We start from the raw sequence: 19,644 nt of genomic DNA on the forward strand, positions 1-19,644 counted from the left end.
GGCTTGATACTTGGAGCAGTGAGGGGTGGAGGCCGTCTGCCCCTCTATAGCTCCCACCAACCACCCCACTCCACCTCTCTACCCCTCGACCTCAGTGTGTGTGTGTGTGTGTGTGTGTGTGTGTGTGTGTGTGTGTACCTGGGCTCTGCTGTACTCTTAATAGAGCCCATCTCCGGGGGACGGTGTCTGTCATGCTTCAGTTCTGGTGTGGGCAGCCCCCCCCGCCAGCCTTGTAATGGGCTCAGCGTGAGGGAGAGACTGGGCAGTCACGCTTCAGGGTAGCCACACACACACACACACCAGTCCCTACACACACACACACACACACAGACCAGTGAAAGTGGGAACGATTTTGGCAGGGGGCTAGCTTATTCGGCTCCCTCTGATATAACAATGGCAGGCCGGTTCCTCTGAGGGACTGGGCGAAGTAGCAGGATTGAGCGGGCAGAGGAGGACAAAGACGGACTGAAATAAAGGAGGCCATTTCAGGACAGTCTCCTCCCACCTGCCCACTGCTCTAATGACCACCTGACCGCTCAATTGCAAAGAATTTCTTACATGCGGCCATTATCAGAAAATGGATGGTACTAGTTGTGTTTGATTGCCTGAGTAAATGGCTTAAGCTCAAGACTTATTCTATAAGTATATAGATAAATATCATTCTATCTGATCCTATCCTATTCTCTATACCTGCCTGCTCTTCACCATGGTGGTGGCGACAGTTTGCTTTTTTTTTTTTGAGAGAAGGAAATAAGCCTTTAAGAAATGATTCATCAGAGCAGACTGACACCTGCCCTCACAGTGCTTTTATCGGAGCCAAGAAAGAGCGTAGAAAGAGCGTAGAAAGAGGTGAAGAAAGAGCATAGAAAGTGAAGCGACGTTTTCCCTCCTTCCCTCCTTCCCTCCTTCCCTCCTTCTCTCCTTCTCTCCTTCCCTCCTTCCCTCCTTCCCTCCTTCTCTCCTTCCCTCCTTCCCTCCTTCCCTCCTTCTCTCCTTCCTTCCTTCCCTCCTTCCCTCCTTCTCTCCTTCTCTCCTTCCCTCCTTCCATCCTTCCCTCCTTCCCTCCTTCTCTCCCTCCTTTCCTCCTTCCCTCCTTCCCTCCTTCCCTCTGACTGGAGATCAGGACTTAGTAGGGACTGATTGAGTGTGATGTGCATGATGTTTTTACTTAACATAACACACATAACACATACGTACACATGACAGTAAAGGTCTCTATTGACCTGACATACTCTATACTCTATATACGCTTTCTGGTGTGTTATCTTTCCGTTTTTATTTAAAGTTAACAAAAGGTGTTGCCTCTGTTGTAAAATCGAACTAGCAAATAGAGGATGTGACTCAAAAGTCAAATATTTGGTGTCAGTAAATACATGTGAAAGAACGGTGTGAGTTTATCTTCAGTACAACTTTGTATACTGTATACTATTTCCTCTTACTACTAAAAAGTACTGAGTACTACTTACTAATACTATTTCAAGTATTTATAATAATACTTAACATATAATCCTTTTCCTGCATTTCCCAGCATGCTCTGGACCTGCAGCTGGCGGTGGCCAACCTGCTGCAGCTGCTGGTGCACTCGGAGCGGAACCAGCAGGTGCTGTGTGAGGCGGGCCTGCACTCCCGCCTGCTGCAGCGCTGCAGCTGCGCCCTGGCCGACGAGGACCACCCGCTGCACCCGCCCCTGCAGAGGATGTTCGAGCGCCTCGCCTCGCAGGCCCTGCAGCCCATGGTGCTCAGGTACGCCACAGTAAACCCCCCCACCCCCCCACCGACCTACCCCACCCCCCGCTGCAGGAACAGAACAGCCCTAATCACAACAGAATCACCCTAAAAACTGTTTTTAAAGGAATACGCCACGTTTTTTGGGAAATTATCTTATTTGCCATCTGCCCTGGAGTTAGATAAGAGGATACACACCCTTCTCTTCTCTGTGCGTACAATTACCCAGTCTGACATCGTTAGCCTAGCTTAGCATAACTCACTGGAAATGGGTTGGATCAGTTAGCCTATAAAAGGGAGCTGTACGCTAACTGGTTTAACCCACTTCCACAACCAAAAGTTGGCGTGTTTTCCTATAAAAACTGCCTCAATGTCTCTTTACTTGGCCAATGTAGGTCGTAAGTAATATGGTGCTCAGGTAAGCTCCCCACACCAGGAACAGTATAGTGTGTCTGTTTTAAAACAGCCTGCATCTGTCCCTTCACTTGAGACCAATGTGGCTGTGCACCTAAGTAATTATGGGTCTCGGGTACAGATACTGCTCAACACATTCAGACCAGTATAGCATGTCAGTTTTAAAGCAGTAGTAGTTTCTTTCATCACGTGGCTAGTAGTTCCTTAGTAACTATAATGTTCAGGTAGACAATCATCACCCATCCAGAGACCGGGTCCTGGGTAAGTTTTAAAACTGCAGCTCTCGCTGTTGTTCAGGGTCATTACTCTCTTGTGGTCACTATGGGTGAAATTAGGTGTTGTGGAATGTTATCCTTTTGACAGACTGGACACACCATTTCAAAGAATGTGTTTGATATACTCACTGTGAAGGTCAAGAGGCTAATAAGTCTAGCCGTGGACTGTGTCCATATACTAAAGTTGAGTTAAAGACTTCCTGCCTTGGCTTTCGTCCATCAGGAAATGGTCTTGAATGCCTTTGCATGTAAAGCTTCCGTGAATCAGTTCAGAGCCGTAAAAAAAAAAAAAAAAAAAAAGAAAAGCATTTGACCAGCCATGCAGGTCCTTTAGTTGTCCTCAGGAGCTGGATTAAGTGTGTTCTTAGTGAGAGAGCTACATCACATGTGTGTGTTTAGTGTTGGCTTCATATGCTTGCACAAAGCCTTAGGAGTCAGAAGGTCTCCACTTGCAAAAAAAACAGTTTGAAAAAAACTCTTGACCCTGGATTTTATGTGTGTGTGTGTGTGTGTGTGTGTGTGTGTGTGTGTGTGTGAGTGTTCTTGTCTGAAAGATTACACCTGTTGTTTTGAGTTGTGGGCTGTTGCTCCCAGAATCCTGGTAGATGTTTACATTAGCACATCGGCCCGCCAGACGCAGCCGGTCAGCGCAGGTCCATCCGACTGCTCCCATCTCAAACGATTACCCCCACGTCTTATTCAATTTGCCTCCGCAGAATCCATTACCCCCTGTATTACCCAGGGAATTGAGTCGCCGACTAAGAATCACATTATTCCATCATGCTCCTTTGCATAGAGAGCGGCGCTGGCGATCAGATTAGAGACGCTCTGCGTGTTATTCCAGGTTGTGGATACGGGTGCTTGCTCACTCGCTCTCGCTCTCTCTCTCTCTCTCTCTCTCTCTCTCTCTCTCTCTCTCTCTCTCTCTCTCTCTCTCTCTCTCTCGCTCTCTCTCTCTCTCTCTCTCTCTCTCTCTCTCTCTCTCTCTCTCTCTCTCTCTCTCTCTCTCTCTCTCTCTCTTTACCTATACTCTTTCTCTATTCTTTCTCTATTTTCTCTCTCTGTTCTCTCCACTCTCACTCTCTCTACTGTTTCTTTCACTCTCTCTATTTCTCTCTCTTCTCTCTCTATTTTCCCTCTCTTTACTGTTTCTCTATCTCTTTTTCTCCCTCTCTCTCTACCGTTTCTCTCTCTCTCTCCTCTCTCTCCTCTCTCTCTCTCTCTGGTGGGGTGTGGGTGAGCAAACACAACACAGCATTAAGCTTTCCATTTTCGGCAGGTCAGGTCATGATGAGGGATGCAGTGACCTTGGACCCCCTGGAGGAGGAGGTGGACAGGGGTGGGGGAGCGCGCTGCTTTTCATATCAAAAGATCCCTGAAGGTCTCTGCGTGGCTCGGGCCACTGCTGTGAAGACACAACTCAGATTCAGACTCTGTCCATTTCTCTCTCTTTCTGGTCATCAGTCCTTCTCTCTCGGTCTCTCTCTCCTTGTTCCTCTCTTTCCTTCTGTCTGTCTCTCTCTGTTTGACTAGTCTTTTCTGTCTGTCTCTCTTTGTATGTCTCTCTCTGTTTGACTAGTCTTTTCTGTATCCTGCCTGTGCAGTTGCCCCCATCTGTCTTGATGTCGTCTTTGTACCCCTCTGTTTCTGGCTTAATACATTCTCAGGTGTTATTATGCTGTGGATGTGCCTTCTAGTGTCTTTGTCAACAATAAACAATGTGCTCTCTGCCCTCCTTCCCCCTCTTTCGTTCTGCTTCTCTCTGTCCATACCTCTGTGTCTCAGCATCAATCCATCCTCTCTCTCTCTCGCCCGTCCTTTCCGGTCGCGTCACGGCCCCAGCTCTGTCCCCATTGATCCCTTCCACAACCCAAACCTCCACTGCCAAGCGCCCAGTCTGTTTCAATACCACCCCAGGTTACAGTAGCCGGTCTGGGCAGATTCCTGACTGCAGCAAATCTGCCTGCTCTCATCGCACCGCTCCAGGATCTGTGTGTGTGAGACGGGCCGAGAGACGCTCTGACTCATGCCAATGTTGTTTATGCTCTTGGTGCTGTTCTTGCTCTGAGTTTTTTTGATGTTGTTGTTTTTGTTTTGGCTTTGGCAGGGAGTTTCTGCGGCTGGGCAACCCTCTAAACTGCGGCGCCTGGGACAAGAAGCTGCTCAAGCAGTACCGCGTGCACAAGCCTAGCTCACTCAGCTACGAGGCCGAGATGAGAAGTAAGACACACACACACTCTCACACACACACACACACACACACACACACACTCACTCACACACACTCACACACTAGACCGAGATTAGAAGTAAAGCCTATTTTATGCTTCTGCGTCAAATCGGCCATACTCACACACCCCCAGACCCCTCTGTGTCGACACACACACACCCAAACCCCTCCGACCCCTCCGGCCGTAGCTTCGGCGTGCACCTCAAAAATTGTAACTGCGTTGGTGACACACACACACCCGCCACAAGGACTGTGATTGGTCAACTCGTCCTGTGTGTTGATAGTCGGTGTTTCAAGCAGCCTACTGCCGTAGGAGTGCTGGCGTAGCTACGCAGTGGAGTTGGCGCAGAAGCATGTTGAGGCCTTAAGAGACACACACACACACACAAACACACACACACACACACACACACACAGAGAGATGCAGACCTTAATGCACAAACACACAAAGATGCACACATACACACAAAGACGCAGGCAAACACGCTCTCTCTCTATTCCCACTGCTCCTCGTGTGTGTGTGTGTGTGTGTGTGTGTGTGTGTGTGTGTGAGTGTGTGTGAGAGAGAGAGAGAGAGAGAGAGAGAGAGAGAGAGAGAGAGAGAGAGAGAGAGAGAGAGAGAGAAGAGAGAGAAAGAGAGAGAAAAGGAGGGAGTCTGTGCCTAAGTCTGTTTTGTTTGTCATTAGGGCAGGATGGACATTTTCATCTTTACCAGCCCAGCAGCACAGCCTCTTTAAAAAGCCATGAGTTACCTCTAGCCTCAAACAAAGCCTGTCCTCTTTCTCCCCCTAATTTCCTCCCTCCCTCTATCTATCTATCTATCCTTCTCCCTCTCTCTCTATCTTTCTTTCTCTCTCTCTCTATCTGTATCTATTTCCATCTCGCTCTCCTCTGTTTTCCTCCCCTCCACTCGGTGGGTGAGTAGTGAGTCTGAGTGCTGCACTTCCCTGCAGGAGATTGCTTCAGACTTTTTAATTAGAAGACAAAATTACTTACTTGCTGTTTCGCGAGGAGGCCTCTGACAAATCTTTATTTTCAACATTTCATAAAAGGATCTCCATTCCCCACCGAAATGATTAACTTATTGAGTAGCACGGCCTTAGTCACAGAAATGTATACACTCACTCTCTCTTTTTATCTCTCTCTTTCTCTCTCACACACACACACATACAGGCACACAGTCTCCTCAGTCGTTATCCATCTATTTCAGACGACTTGTTTCTTAGTCATTTCTGTCTGAAAGTTGTGTACAATGGAAATATGTCACTTAACAGCAGGAATGACACACTAGCCCCCCGTAAAACAGGAAGTGCCTGGGGTAAAAGAGGAAGCTGCGTTGCTTGTGCTCGGACTGAGGTTGATGGCTGGACTTAATCTGTCACGCCACTTCAGAGCTTTCTAAGGCCATGCATGCTTATGTTTGTGAATGCTACTTCTGAGCTTGACAGTTTTACCTGAGGGATGTATTGATAGCTGCTGTGCATATTGTTATCCCTGTCATAAATTGTACCACAGCCATGTTGTCAATGCTATGTATGACGGCAAACAATAATCACAGGACCAGAGGAGCTGCAGAGGCATTGTCAGTAGTAATAGAAGTTGACCATTCAGAGAAATATTTGCAGAAGCAGAACTGCTGTATCCAGTAGTAGAGATAGTGTTATCTGCCAATTAGCTGTAATGGCTGTTGCTATTGATAATCAATCATGATGATGATAATAATCAGTCTATCCTTTGGTGCGGCCAACAGGTAGCATGACCATGTCGATGGAGGGCTTCGGGCCAGACAGCGTGTTTGCAGTGACTACCGAGGACAACAGCCAATACCGCATCAGCCGTAGCCTGGTGCGCTCGTCTGAGGACAGCACGGTGCCCCTGACGCGCGTCAAGTGCCTGGTCTCCATGACGACGCCACACGACATCCGGCTGCATGGCTCTGCGGTCACGCCCGCCTTTGTGGAGTTTGACACCTCGTTGGAGGGCTTCGGGTGAGAATGTTTTGTGTGTGTGTGTGTGTGTGTGTGTGTGCAGAATTTAAAACGTTCTGCTCTAATCAGGGAATATGTAGATTTGTTGATGCTCAGATTAAGATAAGTCCCTATTTGCAATTATCACATGTATAAGCCCAAATATTAAAAAAGTAGATTAGAGCAAAACTAATAAGCTAAACATCAGACATCCGAGTACTTCTGAGTATCTTTCATAAACCCCTTTCATCAAGACTTTAGACTCCTGTTTTATATGTGCAAATGCACAAATCTTCTTACAGAGAGGCATTCTGGGTACAGCAGGCTGGTTCAAGTCTCTACCTGATACTGTTGTGGGCCGTGTTTAGTTGTGGGCTTGTCCCTGTGAGGAGAGCAGGGGTGTGGGGATGGTGGTGGTGCAGGAGGAGGTGGATAGTGTGAAGCCATCGTAGTAGGGTGGCCCAGAGGAACATCTGTGCAGACAGACTGCAGGACTGCACTGCAAAGCCCCGGCAGTCTGGAGTCTAAAGCCCTCGTCTAACGCGACGAGCTTTGGAAAACCACACAAGCCGAACAGACAGACACACACACACACAGACACATGCTGTGTATACACACACACTCACACATGTAGTTTATAAACAAACACACACACACAATCAATCACATACACTGTGCAAATGCATATATTACAGTGTATTACATAGAACCTTTAGAGAGAGACTAAATAAACAGTGCATAATCACACCAAGGACTAGATTTGTACGCTCAGACCCTTCCTAGTGGCCAAAGCAGGTAGTAGGTGCACTCCAAGTACTCACTGGATTCACTGTCTCTTTCTTTGGACATGCTATGCTACATTTGTTAAGCATTCAGCTATTCTTTTTCATTCTTTTATACTTGTTCATAGCCAAAATCAACCTCATTTTAGGTATAATTTTACTCTTTCACCAGTTTTTAACCGTTTATCATCATGATTTACGTTTTTACTTGTTATGCAACACTTTGGTCAGCGTCTGTTCCGTCCCGTTCCGTTCCGTTCTGTGTGTGGCGTTATAAATACACTTGTCCTGACTGGACTGAATAGAACATGGTGCGGACGTGCGTCTGGAGCGGCGGGGGCCTTGCTGGGCCGTTCAGCCAGAGGATGTGCGCTCCAGCAGTGCCAGGCGCCCATCTGCCCCCATCAAATATTCATCAGCAGCATTCCTGCCCTGGACAGCACAGCGACGGGGGCGTAGGGAGGGAGGGGGGGGGCTGCAGACCCAACCCAGCCAGGCTGAGGAACATGTCTGGGGGTGATATGGAGGGGAGGATGAATGAGCGAGAGAGATGAAGGGGGTGAGATTGGAAAAATAAGAGTGTGATCAAGGGAGAAAGATGCAGTGAATGGTGATGTGAAATGGAAAGAGGAGGGTAAAGAAAGGGAGTGTTAATGAGTGAGGGGGAGATGTGTGGGAGAGGTTGTGTGTGGGAGAGGTTGATGTGTCAGTGGGAGAGCTGCTGATGTAGTGGGGGCAACTGAAGGGATGTGGGCATTCATCAATAGTACTGTCTAGACACACACACACACACACACACGTTCCATGGAGGGGAGTTTCATATTTTTGTTGATAGGATTTAGTTGGCACTGATGTATTTGTGTGTGTGTGTGTGTTGATAAACACCTCATCTGCTCCCTACTCTCTCGGGGTGAAAGGGGTGCACATTTGGGTTGCACATCACACATCATCTGCGTAGACAGACACTGGGTACCAGGCTCACTGCCAACTCCTCCTCTGCTCCCCATAACAAATGAATGTATGCAACAGACAGCATACATGTCCCCTGGTACTGCAGTTTTAGACATATTACATTATTTACACATACATTTAATGGTTTTTCAGATGCCTATTTTATGACACTGGCAGATGGGAATGGAGTGTGTTGTTTTCACACTTTAGGGAATTTGTGCAGTCATGTCAAGAATGACGCTTATGTGTCATGCACCTGCTAAAAATATTTTTGGTTATGTTGAGTCAAAACATTGCGCAAAATAACTTTTTGTTTGTGTGTGTGTGTGAATTTGTTCCACAGCTGTCTGTTCCTGCCAAGCTTGGCCCCACATAACGCCCCCTCCAACAACGCCAACACATCTGGAGTCAGTGATGGAGCCGTGCTCAGTGGCATGGGAACGGGTTAGTGGGCGTACACACACACACACACAAAGCCCATATGCTCCTGATTTCTGGAGAAATATTCTGTACTCTTTCTCACTCTCCCTTTCTCTTGTCGCTCTCTCACTCACATACACACATGTGTACACACAAAAGCACACACACACACACCCGCATACCCACATACCCACATACTCAGATATAAGTAAAATCGTTCATCACAAGCACACACACAAATGCTCTCACACACACTCACACCTAGCCTACATAATCACAAACCATGTGAATCATTCATCATCCGTCTCTCTCTCTCTCTCTCTCTTACACACTCTCTCTCACACCCACACACACACGCATTCACATTAGTGAACTCATCAGTGCTGAGACAGATTGGCTTTAGATGTTTTTAGTAAGGTCCCATCTTTGAAGGTTTTAGAATATCTTATTAGCATAGATTTTAAGAAACATATTTAAGTTTCTATAACACACAGTGCTCTGGCCATTAAATAGCCTTAGTTGCGGAAATGGCCTTAAATTAAACAAACAAACAGATTGGCTTTAAGTGAGCACAAAAACAGATGAGTGTGATGGTGAGAGATGTTGTGGAGAGTGTGTTGTGGAGGTTCAGACCCAACTGATCTGTCCCTCTGTCTGGAATAAAAGCCCCGTGTCTGTGTAGACCTGGCTGGATTGTCTCTTGACGTGAATATGTGTATCTCTTCTATATGTTCTTTAAGAGTGTGTTTGAGGGAAAGAGAGTGTGAATAAGTGTGAGTGTAGTTTAGTAGCTGCAGCAGCATCGGTTTGCCCTCAGAGGAATTGTAAGTGGTACAGACAGGGTGAGGGATACCTGCAGTGCATACTGGGTCTTGTAGTATTCATGAGAGTGGGGGCTTTTAAAGCAGGGCTGCTTGCCTGGGGCTGGCTCTTTCAGCCTTTTATAGTCAGGCCCCCGACTGGCGCCCCTGACCCATTTTACAGGATGACATCATCGTGCTCTCCCCGACTCTGAGACACTGCCATTTTCTCTCTCTCTCTCTCTCTCTCTAACTCACTTTTTTCTCAAGGAACCCCTGTGGTTTTCCGCCCATGTTTTTTTGTTGTAGAGAGACAGTGTAGCACAGACTGTGTGTGTGTGTGTGTGTGTGTGTGTGTGTGTGTTGTCTCTGCTTTTACCCACTGCAGGTGGCCCGTACCTTTTTAGCGTTTCAAAGAGCATGATATGCAGCAATATGTCTTTTGCACTCTATTGTTACTGGAACTATTTTTTTTTTTTTAGTGATTCATTTAATCCTGGTTTATCCTTAAAACCATAATTTAATTTCCTTGAGTAATTCTAGTTAATCAGTTGTATACAATAATACACTCACCTAATATACACATACGCCAAACACACACACACACACACATTATAAGATAACTGATGGTAATACTGCTCCTTAAGAATGCTACCGGATGTGGTAACCTCCCTCTCTGTTCTCCGCAGGTGAACGTCTGTTCCCCCCTCCGTCTGGCCTGAGCTACTCGTGCTGGTTCTGTATCGAGCGCTTCAGCACACCGCCGCAGAACCACCCGGTGCGCCTGCTGACCATGGTGCGGCGGGCCAGCTCATCCGAGCAGCACTACGTGTGCCTGGCCGTGGTGTTGTCCGCCAAGGACCGATCGCTCATGGTCTCCACCAAAGAGGAGCTGCTGCAGAACTACGGTACAGACAGACACGCAGACAGACACGCAGACGAACCGCAGACAGACCGCAGACGAACCACCAGACAGACCGCGCCAGACAGACACGCCAGACAGACACGCAGACAGACGCGCAGACAGACCACGCAGACAGACGCGCAGACAGACCACGCCAGACGAACCGCGCAGACAGACCGCGGAGACAGACCGCCAGACGAACCGCGCCAGACAGACCGCAGACAGACCGCAGACAGACCATGAACAGACAGAGAGGACATGCAGGCAGAGATGGAGATAGAAATACAGACAGGCAGATACAGACAGACACATACAAAGTCAGTCAGACAGACAGGCAGGCAGATGTTTATGTATGTATGCAGACGACTAGAGAGACAGGCTGACAGAAATGCAGACAAATTTGTATGCAGATGAGCAGGGAGACAGACAGAAACACACATGGGTTGGACAAGCAGATGTTTATGCATGCAGACAGAGACAGTTAGACAAATGGACAGATAGCCAGACAGGCCCACAGCTCTTCTAGCATCTGTCTACATGTCTCTGTCTGGCTGTCTGCTTATGTATACAGACAGTTATACAGACAGACTCATAGACAGACAGATGCATAGCGAGACGATCTCTTAGGAGAAGTGAGAAACTTAGTCAGACTGTATGCAGACAGGTGGCCGCTTGACTTGGGTCATATATATAAAAAAAGAATGCAGTTCCACTCTCTATCACTAAAGTGTCCAGATCTACAGACAGAGCACTCAGACATGCACATTATCAGACATCAACACAGTGTGTGTGTGTGTGTGTGTGTGTGTGTGTGTGTGTGTGTGTGTGTGTGTGTTCATGACATCATAAGTGACAGATCTTAATAGTCAGGCTGATACATCAGCATTTCTTAACTGACTGCAGGCTCGGTGGCCAGTAGAGTGTATGGTCAGTGTCAGACTGGCTCAAACTGGCAGGACACAGCTGGAACTGTCAGCAGTACCTCACTTCCTTCTCCTTTGCCTTTCCCCTCCTCTCTCTCTCTTTCTTTCTTTCTCTCTCTTTCTCTCCTTTTATTTCTGTCAACCCTCACATGGCTGCCCCCCCCCTTTCTCTTTGCTTCTCTGTTTTACTTTATACCTCCCTTTTTCTCTCAACTTCCTCTTTTCCTCTTTCTCCCCATTTCTCTCCCTCTTTCTCCATCTCTCATTTTCCCCCTCTCCAGTGGATGACTTCAGCGAGGAGTCGTCCTTCTATGAGATCCTGCCGTGCTGCGCACGGTTCCGCTGTGGCGATCTGATCAGTGAGGGCCAGTGGCACCACCTGGTGCTGGTCATGAGCAGGGGCATGCTCAAGAACAGCATGGCCACACTCTACATCGACGGGCAGATGGTCAGCACCGTTAAGGTGAGACACTAACCCCCACCCTCACTGCCCATTCAACAACCCACCCACCACACTGCTCCATCGTGCCCCAATGGCAGCACCAAGCCCGATCCTTAGACACGAGAGAGCGAGAGAGAAGGACGTTCAGAAAATGGTGTTCTTATTTCAGAGATTGTCATTGTCCAGGTCATGCTGTGTTTATGGAAAAGGGGTCAAATGGGCACTTAACCAGTGAGCAACGCTGTACCAGTGTTTGCAGGTCTGACATACTTTTTAAAAAGTGGATCATATCTCAATGAATAATAAATGGGTGTCTGTGTCGGCTGGCAGATGGTGAATTCCACAGCCTGCTTTTGTAAAAGTACAGATATGCTGTTATGGCCTGATACAGGAGTGTTGACAGTCCCAGTAGGGCTTGGAGGCAAGGTTGAGAGATACCCCCACTGTCCAGCCAGGTGGTTGAGCACCTGGGAGGAAGTACCCAGGGGGACCCAACCAAGTGAGGGCAGATGAGGGGGGGGGCACACTGACATTTGTGGGAATACCTGACAGGTTTTGTCAAACAGCCCTAGTATTGTCATTCAGCCATCTGCTCCTACAGATGGTGGTGAGAAGGTGGTGAGAGCCGCATCTTATTCGCCTGTTATCTTGTGGTTTAGCTGAGATTTACCACAAGATGTTAAATGTCAACACCTCAGCCTGCCACACACACACACACACACACACACACACACACACTACATTACATTGCATTCAGTTTCAGGTCAGAAACCGCAGGCACGCAGAAGCCACTTCCTGCCGTTTGCTGATCGGCGCTGTGTCATTTCCTGTGTGTTTGTGGCAGCGGAGGCAGCACAGGGCCTCCTGCTCTTGCCGTGTCTTTAAGACGGAGAGGACTGCTGCTTACTGAGATTCTTTTAGCAAAAGAGGGGGTCGAGAACGGGAAGTCTGATCCCATCAGCTTCTCAGTCTCTTGGCTGTTTCTAGTTCTGTCTGCCACCTTGTGTTAAGGGAAGCATAGTGTAGCAAAGGATTATCTAGCACTCAGTCTTGCTCCTGCTCAGTCCATGCTCTAAGCACGTCTGATTAACACTTGTGTTGTGGTCACAGCCTTAAATTAGCTAAATTGTGTGTTCAGTGAAGTAAAGAAGTGAAACAGACAAAGCTTTTTGCCCGTTTGTAGGTAGTCGTACATACATATTGTACCTAGAGGGTGTTTTGTGACATGTCTCCCACTGGTCAGGCTGGTCCTCATCCATTTTAGCCTTTTTGTGCCCAAGCCACACCTACTGCTTTCCTGCCCCTACCTCATTTCCTGTTTTGTCACATCCTGTGCAGCTCCACTACGTGCACAGTGCGCCGGGCGGCTCGGGGTCGACCAATCCGCCGGTGGTGAGCGCGGTGTACAGCTACGTGGGCACACCCCCGGCGCAGCGGCAGGTCTCCACGCTGGTGTGGCGACTGGGCCCTACACACTTCCTGGAGGATGTGCTGCCCGCCGCCAGCGTGGCCGCCATCTACGAACTGGGGCCCAACTACGCCGGAACCTTCCAGGCTGTCTACCTGCCCTGTGAGTTAAAGCTCTCGGTGTCTGTGTCTGTAGCTCTGTTTTTTGTGTGTGTGTGTGTGTGTACGTATGTGTCTCGTGTGTGTGTGTGTGTGTGTGTGTGTGTACGTATGTATCTCGTGTGTGTGTGTGTCTGTCTCTGTGAGTGAGAGAGAGATCAGAGTGATTGTTCAACCAATTATGTACAACCAAAAGTGATTTTTAATGTTGGAGTTTGTAGCTGTTTGACGTTTTCTGTGTGAATTGATGGGATGTCATGAATAACACACTCTAGTCACAGCCAACACTGACCACCACCATACTGACCACCACCACCACCACAGCCACGGCCTCAGCGGCCCCAGCGGCCCCATGCTGACGTTGCTGTCCCTCCCCTGCAGGTAAAGACTCCAAGGTGGAGGCGTCCCCACCCTGTCCAGTGGCTCTGGTGCCCGAGGAGAAGGTGTCGTTTAGCCTGTACGCCTTTTCTGTGCTGGCTCTCACCGTGGCCAAGATCAGGAAGGTCTACAACAAGCTGGACAGCAAGGCCATCGCCAAGCAGGTGGGAAAGGACACACCTCCGTGTTACATTTCCTCTCTTTCTCTCGAGGGGATAGCTGTGTCTCTCGCTGCTGCTGTCATATTCTAAACTTGGTGTGTGTGTGTGTGTGTGTGTGTGTTGTGTTGTGTGTGTGTGTTGTGTGTGTGTGTGTGTTGTGTGTGTGTGTGTGTGTGTGTGTTGCGCGCGTGTGTGTGTGTGTGTGTGTGTGTGTGTGTTTGTGATTCCCTCAGTACTTGACCTCCATAGTTGTCTAGAGCTCACTTTGTTGCTGTTGCCATTGCCATCTTCTCTGCACCATCTCCCTTGAGTTCCTCCCTGTCTATCTTGTGTGTGAGTGTGTGTGTGTGTGTGTGTGTGTGTGGTTTAACCCCATCTGTGGCAGAGTGCAGAGGCAGCATTTCACTTCCAGTACACCAGCTGCATCAGCACCCCATAAACTTACACACACACACACACACACACACACACACACAGTAACAAAAAGGACATAACACACTTCCAGGTACACAAAGACCAATTTACCTACCCGCTATGATATAAAGATACTGATGCACACACACACACACACACACACACACACACACACTCCTAGGTGAGACTTTAGCACCTAACGTCTGGTCTGGGCAGAGAAGCATCCTGGAGGAGTGTGTCTTGCTGATGCAGCCCAATAAGCACGAGAGAAAGTGCTGAATGTCTGCCTTTTAAACATCTGCTCGGCGCTGTACAGACACTCAGGACTGAATGAAGCCCACATAGAGTTGACCAGATCCACACAGAATACCAGGTCTGGCTAGTAAATACCAACGTTGTTATTATGCAGGTATTACATCAGGATTAAGAGTTTTCTTCATTGATGACGAATTAGCTTCATTGTTTAGTAATTACTCTTCTTACATGCACATATATATCCAATTGTCCATTTTAAAACTCCCCTGCCATATCACCAGTGCTGAGGAGAACGCATGCGAGTGTCCATCTGGCGCTAGTGAGAGGTGTGGTCAGTGTGTGGCTTGCACAAGCTCATTTCTTCCAGATGGGCACAGCATCAAGGCTACCTCAGGGCCTGGCACAGTCACAGACACAACATTATGAACGTGTGCTGTACAGTATTGTTCTGTGCTCGGAAGGCCTACAGGCAAATGAACACTAGGGGGGAAAAGGAATTAATAAAGAATACATTTTCACCTCATTTTCTGATGATTTCCCATGTTCCCTTGCAGCTAGCGGTATCCTCTCACGAGAACGCCACACCGGTGAAACTCATCAACAACTCAGCGGGCCACCTCAACGGCCCCGCCCGCAGCATAGGAGCCGCTGTGATTGGCTACCTGGGTAAGACTCCCATGAGCCCTCAGGTGGCTGCCAGAGTTGAGGGGGTGGGTGGGTGGCAGGGTTGGCGTGTGTGTGGGTGGGGGCTTTCTTTGGTACTTTGAAGTCCAAGAGGATTTTGTGTCTCTCTGAATGTGATTAAAGCTCTAGGGTGAAGGGGCCTAGCATGCATGTTGTAATTGATAAATGAACACTTATAGCTCTGTGGCTATCAGCCTTCTCCATGTGAGGCCTTTGATGTTGGCTCCTCAGTCTTGGCTGTGTGTGTGTGTGTGATTGAGTGTGTGTGCTTGTGTATCTGCACATGGTGTCTCTGTGTGTGTGTGCACATGTGTGGTCACTCTCTCTCTCTCTCTCTCTCTCTCTCTCTTTCTCCTTATCTTCCCCAGGAGTGCGTGCATTTGAGCCTAAGCCCGTCGCCACCAACCTGCAGTACATCGGTGGTGCGGCGGCCATCTTGGGACTCGTCGCCATGGCATCAGACGTGGAAGGGCTGTACGCCGCAGTCAAGGCGCTGGTGTGCGTTGTCAAGAGCAACCCCTTGGCCAGTAAAGAGATGGAGCGCATCAAAGGCTACCAGGTGGGCCGGAGAGATAGCGCCGCACTGTGACCACATCACAGGAGCACAAAGCCTGTTACAGCCAGTCATATCAACCAGAGCCATAAGCTTTACAGCAGGCCAGTCACCCACCAGACAAGTCACCCAGTGCAGTTTAAAGCTGGCGTTTCAGCCATTGTTAGGAAAATGGAACATTTTGGTTAAGTGGTGCTGTTGAAGTGACCATACATGTATAATGTGTTGTTTGTGTAATTCTCACAAGTATGGTAGTATAGCTGTTTGTAATGGGTAACCATTTTTAACCTATTATGTTGGCTAGCTGTATGATTGTTTGGTTGTTAGGAGTCTGTGATTGAGTAGAGCTGGGATGGGTGGTTTATGACCCATTGTTATTGACGTTCTTGTAAGCGTATAACTGATAGTGTTTTTTGCTGGTGTGCGATAGTTATTGATGCGGGTTTAGCTGTGTACTGGATTGTGATTGATGATAGTGCTGAAGTACAACAGAATGTCTGTGTGAGGGTTTGTGTATGCATTGTGTGTGTGTGTTTGTGTGATTGATGTGGGTTGTGTGTAACTTTACTGTGTGTGTGTGTGGACAGTTGCTGGCCATGCTGCTGAAGAAGAAGCGCTCTCTGCTGAACAGCCACATCCTCCACTTGACCTTCTCCTTGGTGGGCACGGTGGACAGCGGTCACGAGACCTCCATCATCCCCAACTCCACCGCCTTCCAGGACCTGCTGTGCGACTTCGAGGTGAGTGCCTGAGACGGAGGCCTGGGGAAGCCCTGGAGAGACATTGGGATGGGGCTTGTCTGGGATGCTACTACATGACTTGCTGTAGCACTGGGTATTGTTGGTTTTAATTGGTATTGAAGATGATTATTCATGGGGAGGCACTGTGGTGCAACTGGCTACAGCGTCCATACTTCCTTCGGTCCAGGAGTCCGACCCGGGTCATTTCCCAATCCCGCTCCATCTCTCTCTCCCACTTGCTTCCTGACACTCTTCATTGTCCTCTAACAATAAAAGCCAAAAAGCCCCCAAAAATATACAAAAAAATAGATGATGATGATGATGATGATGACAATGATGGGACTGCCTTGAAGTGTCATTATTTGTGTTACAAGCCAAACACGTTTTTTGACCCCTCTGCAGGTGTGGCTGCACGCTCCGTACGAGCTCCACCTGTCTCTGTTTGAGCATTTCATCGAGCTGCTGACTGAGTCCAGGTGAGTGTGTTTATTTGTGTGTGTCTTCTGTAAAACCCCATATCACTGGAGGAAACTGTAATTGTGTGCAATCAAGCAGAGGGAATGTAATTGTGTGTGATGGGTTAGTGACAGATTAGTGAAGGTGAGTGTGTATTATGTATGTGTTTATCTGTGTGCGTTTGTGTGTGTTGGATGTTCTTGTATTTCTGTCCGTGTTGTCACTGACTTCCTCTGTGTGTTATCAGTGATTTTAATGTGTGTGTGTGTGTGTGTGTGTGTGTGTGTGTGTGTGTGTGTGTGTGTGTGTGTGTGTGTGTCTCCAGTGAGGCGGCGAAGAATGCAAAGCTGCTGCGTGAGTTCCAGCTGATCCCCAAGCTGCTGCTGACGCTGCGGGACACGTCGCTGTCCCAGCCCACAATCACCGCCATCAGCAGCGTGCTCAGCCTGCTGCTACAGGGCTTTCCAAACTCCTATGACCTGCTCAGGTACACACACACACACACACATGCTCTGTGTGACACATCCCTCTACCAGCTCACCATCACAGCAATCAGCAGTGTACGGATCCCAGTGCCTCAGGGGGTTCCCAGCACCTACAACTTCACACACACACACACACACACACACACACACACACACACACACACACACACACTTAAATGGCAGGGCACCCACACATGATACAGATGCATGACGCTGCAGGACGTCAGGCCACACACACACACTCACTCACACACACACTCACAGGTTCTGCATGCATAATGTACACACATAACTCCCAAGGAAATATATGCACACACACAACTATACTTAAACACCCAAGGTGCACATGAAATACTGTTAAGTTAACACTGAGATCCCTGTTGAGGTTAACACTGAGTTCCCTTTACCAAAATCCCAATTGATGGGTGCTTGAAGAATAAATAAATGAAACTTAAAATTCTAAAGACCAATTTGATTTGTTCCCTTTACCAAAAATACCCTCTGGGTATCTACGGCTGAACTGCTGCAGCACTTCTCTATAATTTGGGGATAAAGTCAGTGGATGAGTGCATTTTATTCTTCTGAATGCCTGATCATTTTTCTGAAAATACTACAATGCGTTGCTTGATCAACATCAAAGACAAAAGTACAGAAGCTACTTTTCAACAGAGGCTGCCCGTAACTGTCTGTGGTGCCTGCATTTGGGATGAGCTCTGTGCTTATGTGGAGTTGAGGCAGCTCTGGACCGCTGTTTTCTTTTTCCCTCAGATTCGGACAGTTCATCTCGTCCACCCTGCCCACATTCGCCGTGTGTGAGAAGTTTGTCGTCATGGAAATCAGTGAGGAGAAAGTAGATGGAGGTGAGATACACACACACACACACACACACACACACAGACAACACACACACACACACACACTGTGCAACCCCCACATCAGTTATCAATGACTTAACCTGATAATCACTACCACCTACCACTGTTCAAAAATTTGAATTTTGAAGCAGTCTGGAGGCCTAACTGGTTTATCTGGTGTTACCCTCTTATTGATATGCCATTTTCTCAATTTCTGTTGTACAGTATGAAATCATCTGTCTGTCTTATTTCTGTTTAAACGTTTTTCCTCTCTCTCTGTTTCTTTTCTGTGTGTGCTCAGGGAACGAGGATGACTTTGGTGGTCTGCTGTCGGCCAATGTGATTCTGCTGAGGAACCGGCTGCTGGATATCCTGCTCAAGCTGCTCTTCACGTCCAAGGAGAAATGCACCGTCAACGCGCAGTGAGTTCCGCCAGCTGCCCTCGCTGCCCCTCTCATTTAATCACTGCCCCTCATCTGACCTCCTCTCCCTCTCTCCTCTCCTTTCCTCTCTCCTCTCTACTCCATTCCACTTCTCCAATCACCTGCCCCTCTCCCTTAATCACCTTCCCTCTTCTGACCTCCTCTCTACTTCTCCTCTCCTCTCTTCTAGTCTTCTCTTCTCCTTTCCTCTCCTCCTCTATTTTAGACTTTTCTTCTCCTCTTCTCTCTTCTCCTCCTCTCCTCTTCTCCCCTTTCTCTCTGCTCCATTCCACTTCCCTCATCGCCTATTCTTTACTCTCCTCTTCTCTTTATTTCCTCTCTGCTCTTCTTCCCTGTTGTTCTCTCTCTCTTCAACTTTCCTTTCTTCTGCTTTTTCTCCCAGATGTTGAACATTACGTCTGAACTGGCACCACCCCCCCCCCCCCACCCCACACCACCGTGAATGCTGCTTAGCTAGCTTCAGTCTGGAGTTACATAAGATGTTTTTGTTAAATAAGCCTGGAGTCCTGCTCCACGGCTTTCTCTTCTGATCACATTGAGTTCCTTTGATAAAGACAAAACTCCCAGCTGAAGGAACGACCTAGTTGTCACAGTTTGTAGCCTGGTCCTACAAATGCAGACAGTAGATCCTTAGCTTCTTAGTCTACTTTTGCACCTCCATCACAATCACAAATGGGTCCAAATGGATTCCAAGAAATGTTAGGAATCTCAGATGAGCTTAAAATAGCATTGTCACGGTATAGCTTTATAGTGCTTGAGCACAGGTCCAGAGTCAGTTTTCCATCAGCAACCCATTTCATAGTGAAGTAATGCCTACTGATG

At 48.1% G+C, this 19,644-nt stretch overlaps 1 protein-coding gene across 1 annotated transcript in view; it reads left to right on the forward strand.

Annotated features, from left to right (window-relative positions):
- wdfy3 (WD repeat and FYVE domain containing 3) overlaps positions 1–19,644 on the forward strand; it is a 96,927-nt gene that overhangs the window by 41,507 nt on the left and 35,776 nt on the right. The window contains 15 exon segments of the mRNA XM_048243446.1: positions 1,529–1,743; positions 4,522–4,634; positions 6,395–6,632; positions 8,688–8,788; positions 10,254–10,472; positions 11,673–11,854; positions 13,172–13,403; positions 13,781–13,941; positions 15,162–15,273; positions 15,660–15,850; positions 16,432–16,584; positions 16,987–17,060; positions 17,366–17,527; positions 18,294–18,385; positions 18,681–18,801. Of these exon segments, the coding sequence (XP_048099403.1) occupies positions 1,529–1,743; positions 4,522–4,634; positions 6,395–6,632; positions 8,688–8,788; positions 10,254–10,472; positions 11,673–11,854; positions 13,172–13,403; positions 13,781–13,941; positions 15,162–15,273; positions 15,660–15,850; positions 16,432–16,584; positions 16,987–17,060; positions 17,366–17,527; positions 18,294–18,385; positions 18,681–18,801 (2,366 nt within the window).

This window comes from Alosa alosa, chromosome 5, assembly GCF_017589495.1.
Source record: "Alosa alosa isolate M-15738 ecotype Scorff River chromosome 5, AALO_Geno_1.1, whole genome shotgun sequence".
Lineage (NCBI taxonomy): Eukaryota > Metazoa > Chordata > Actinopteri > Clupeiformes > Clupeidae > Alosa > Alosa alosa.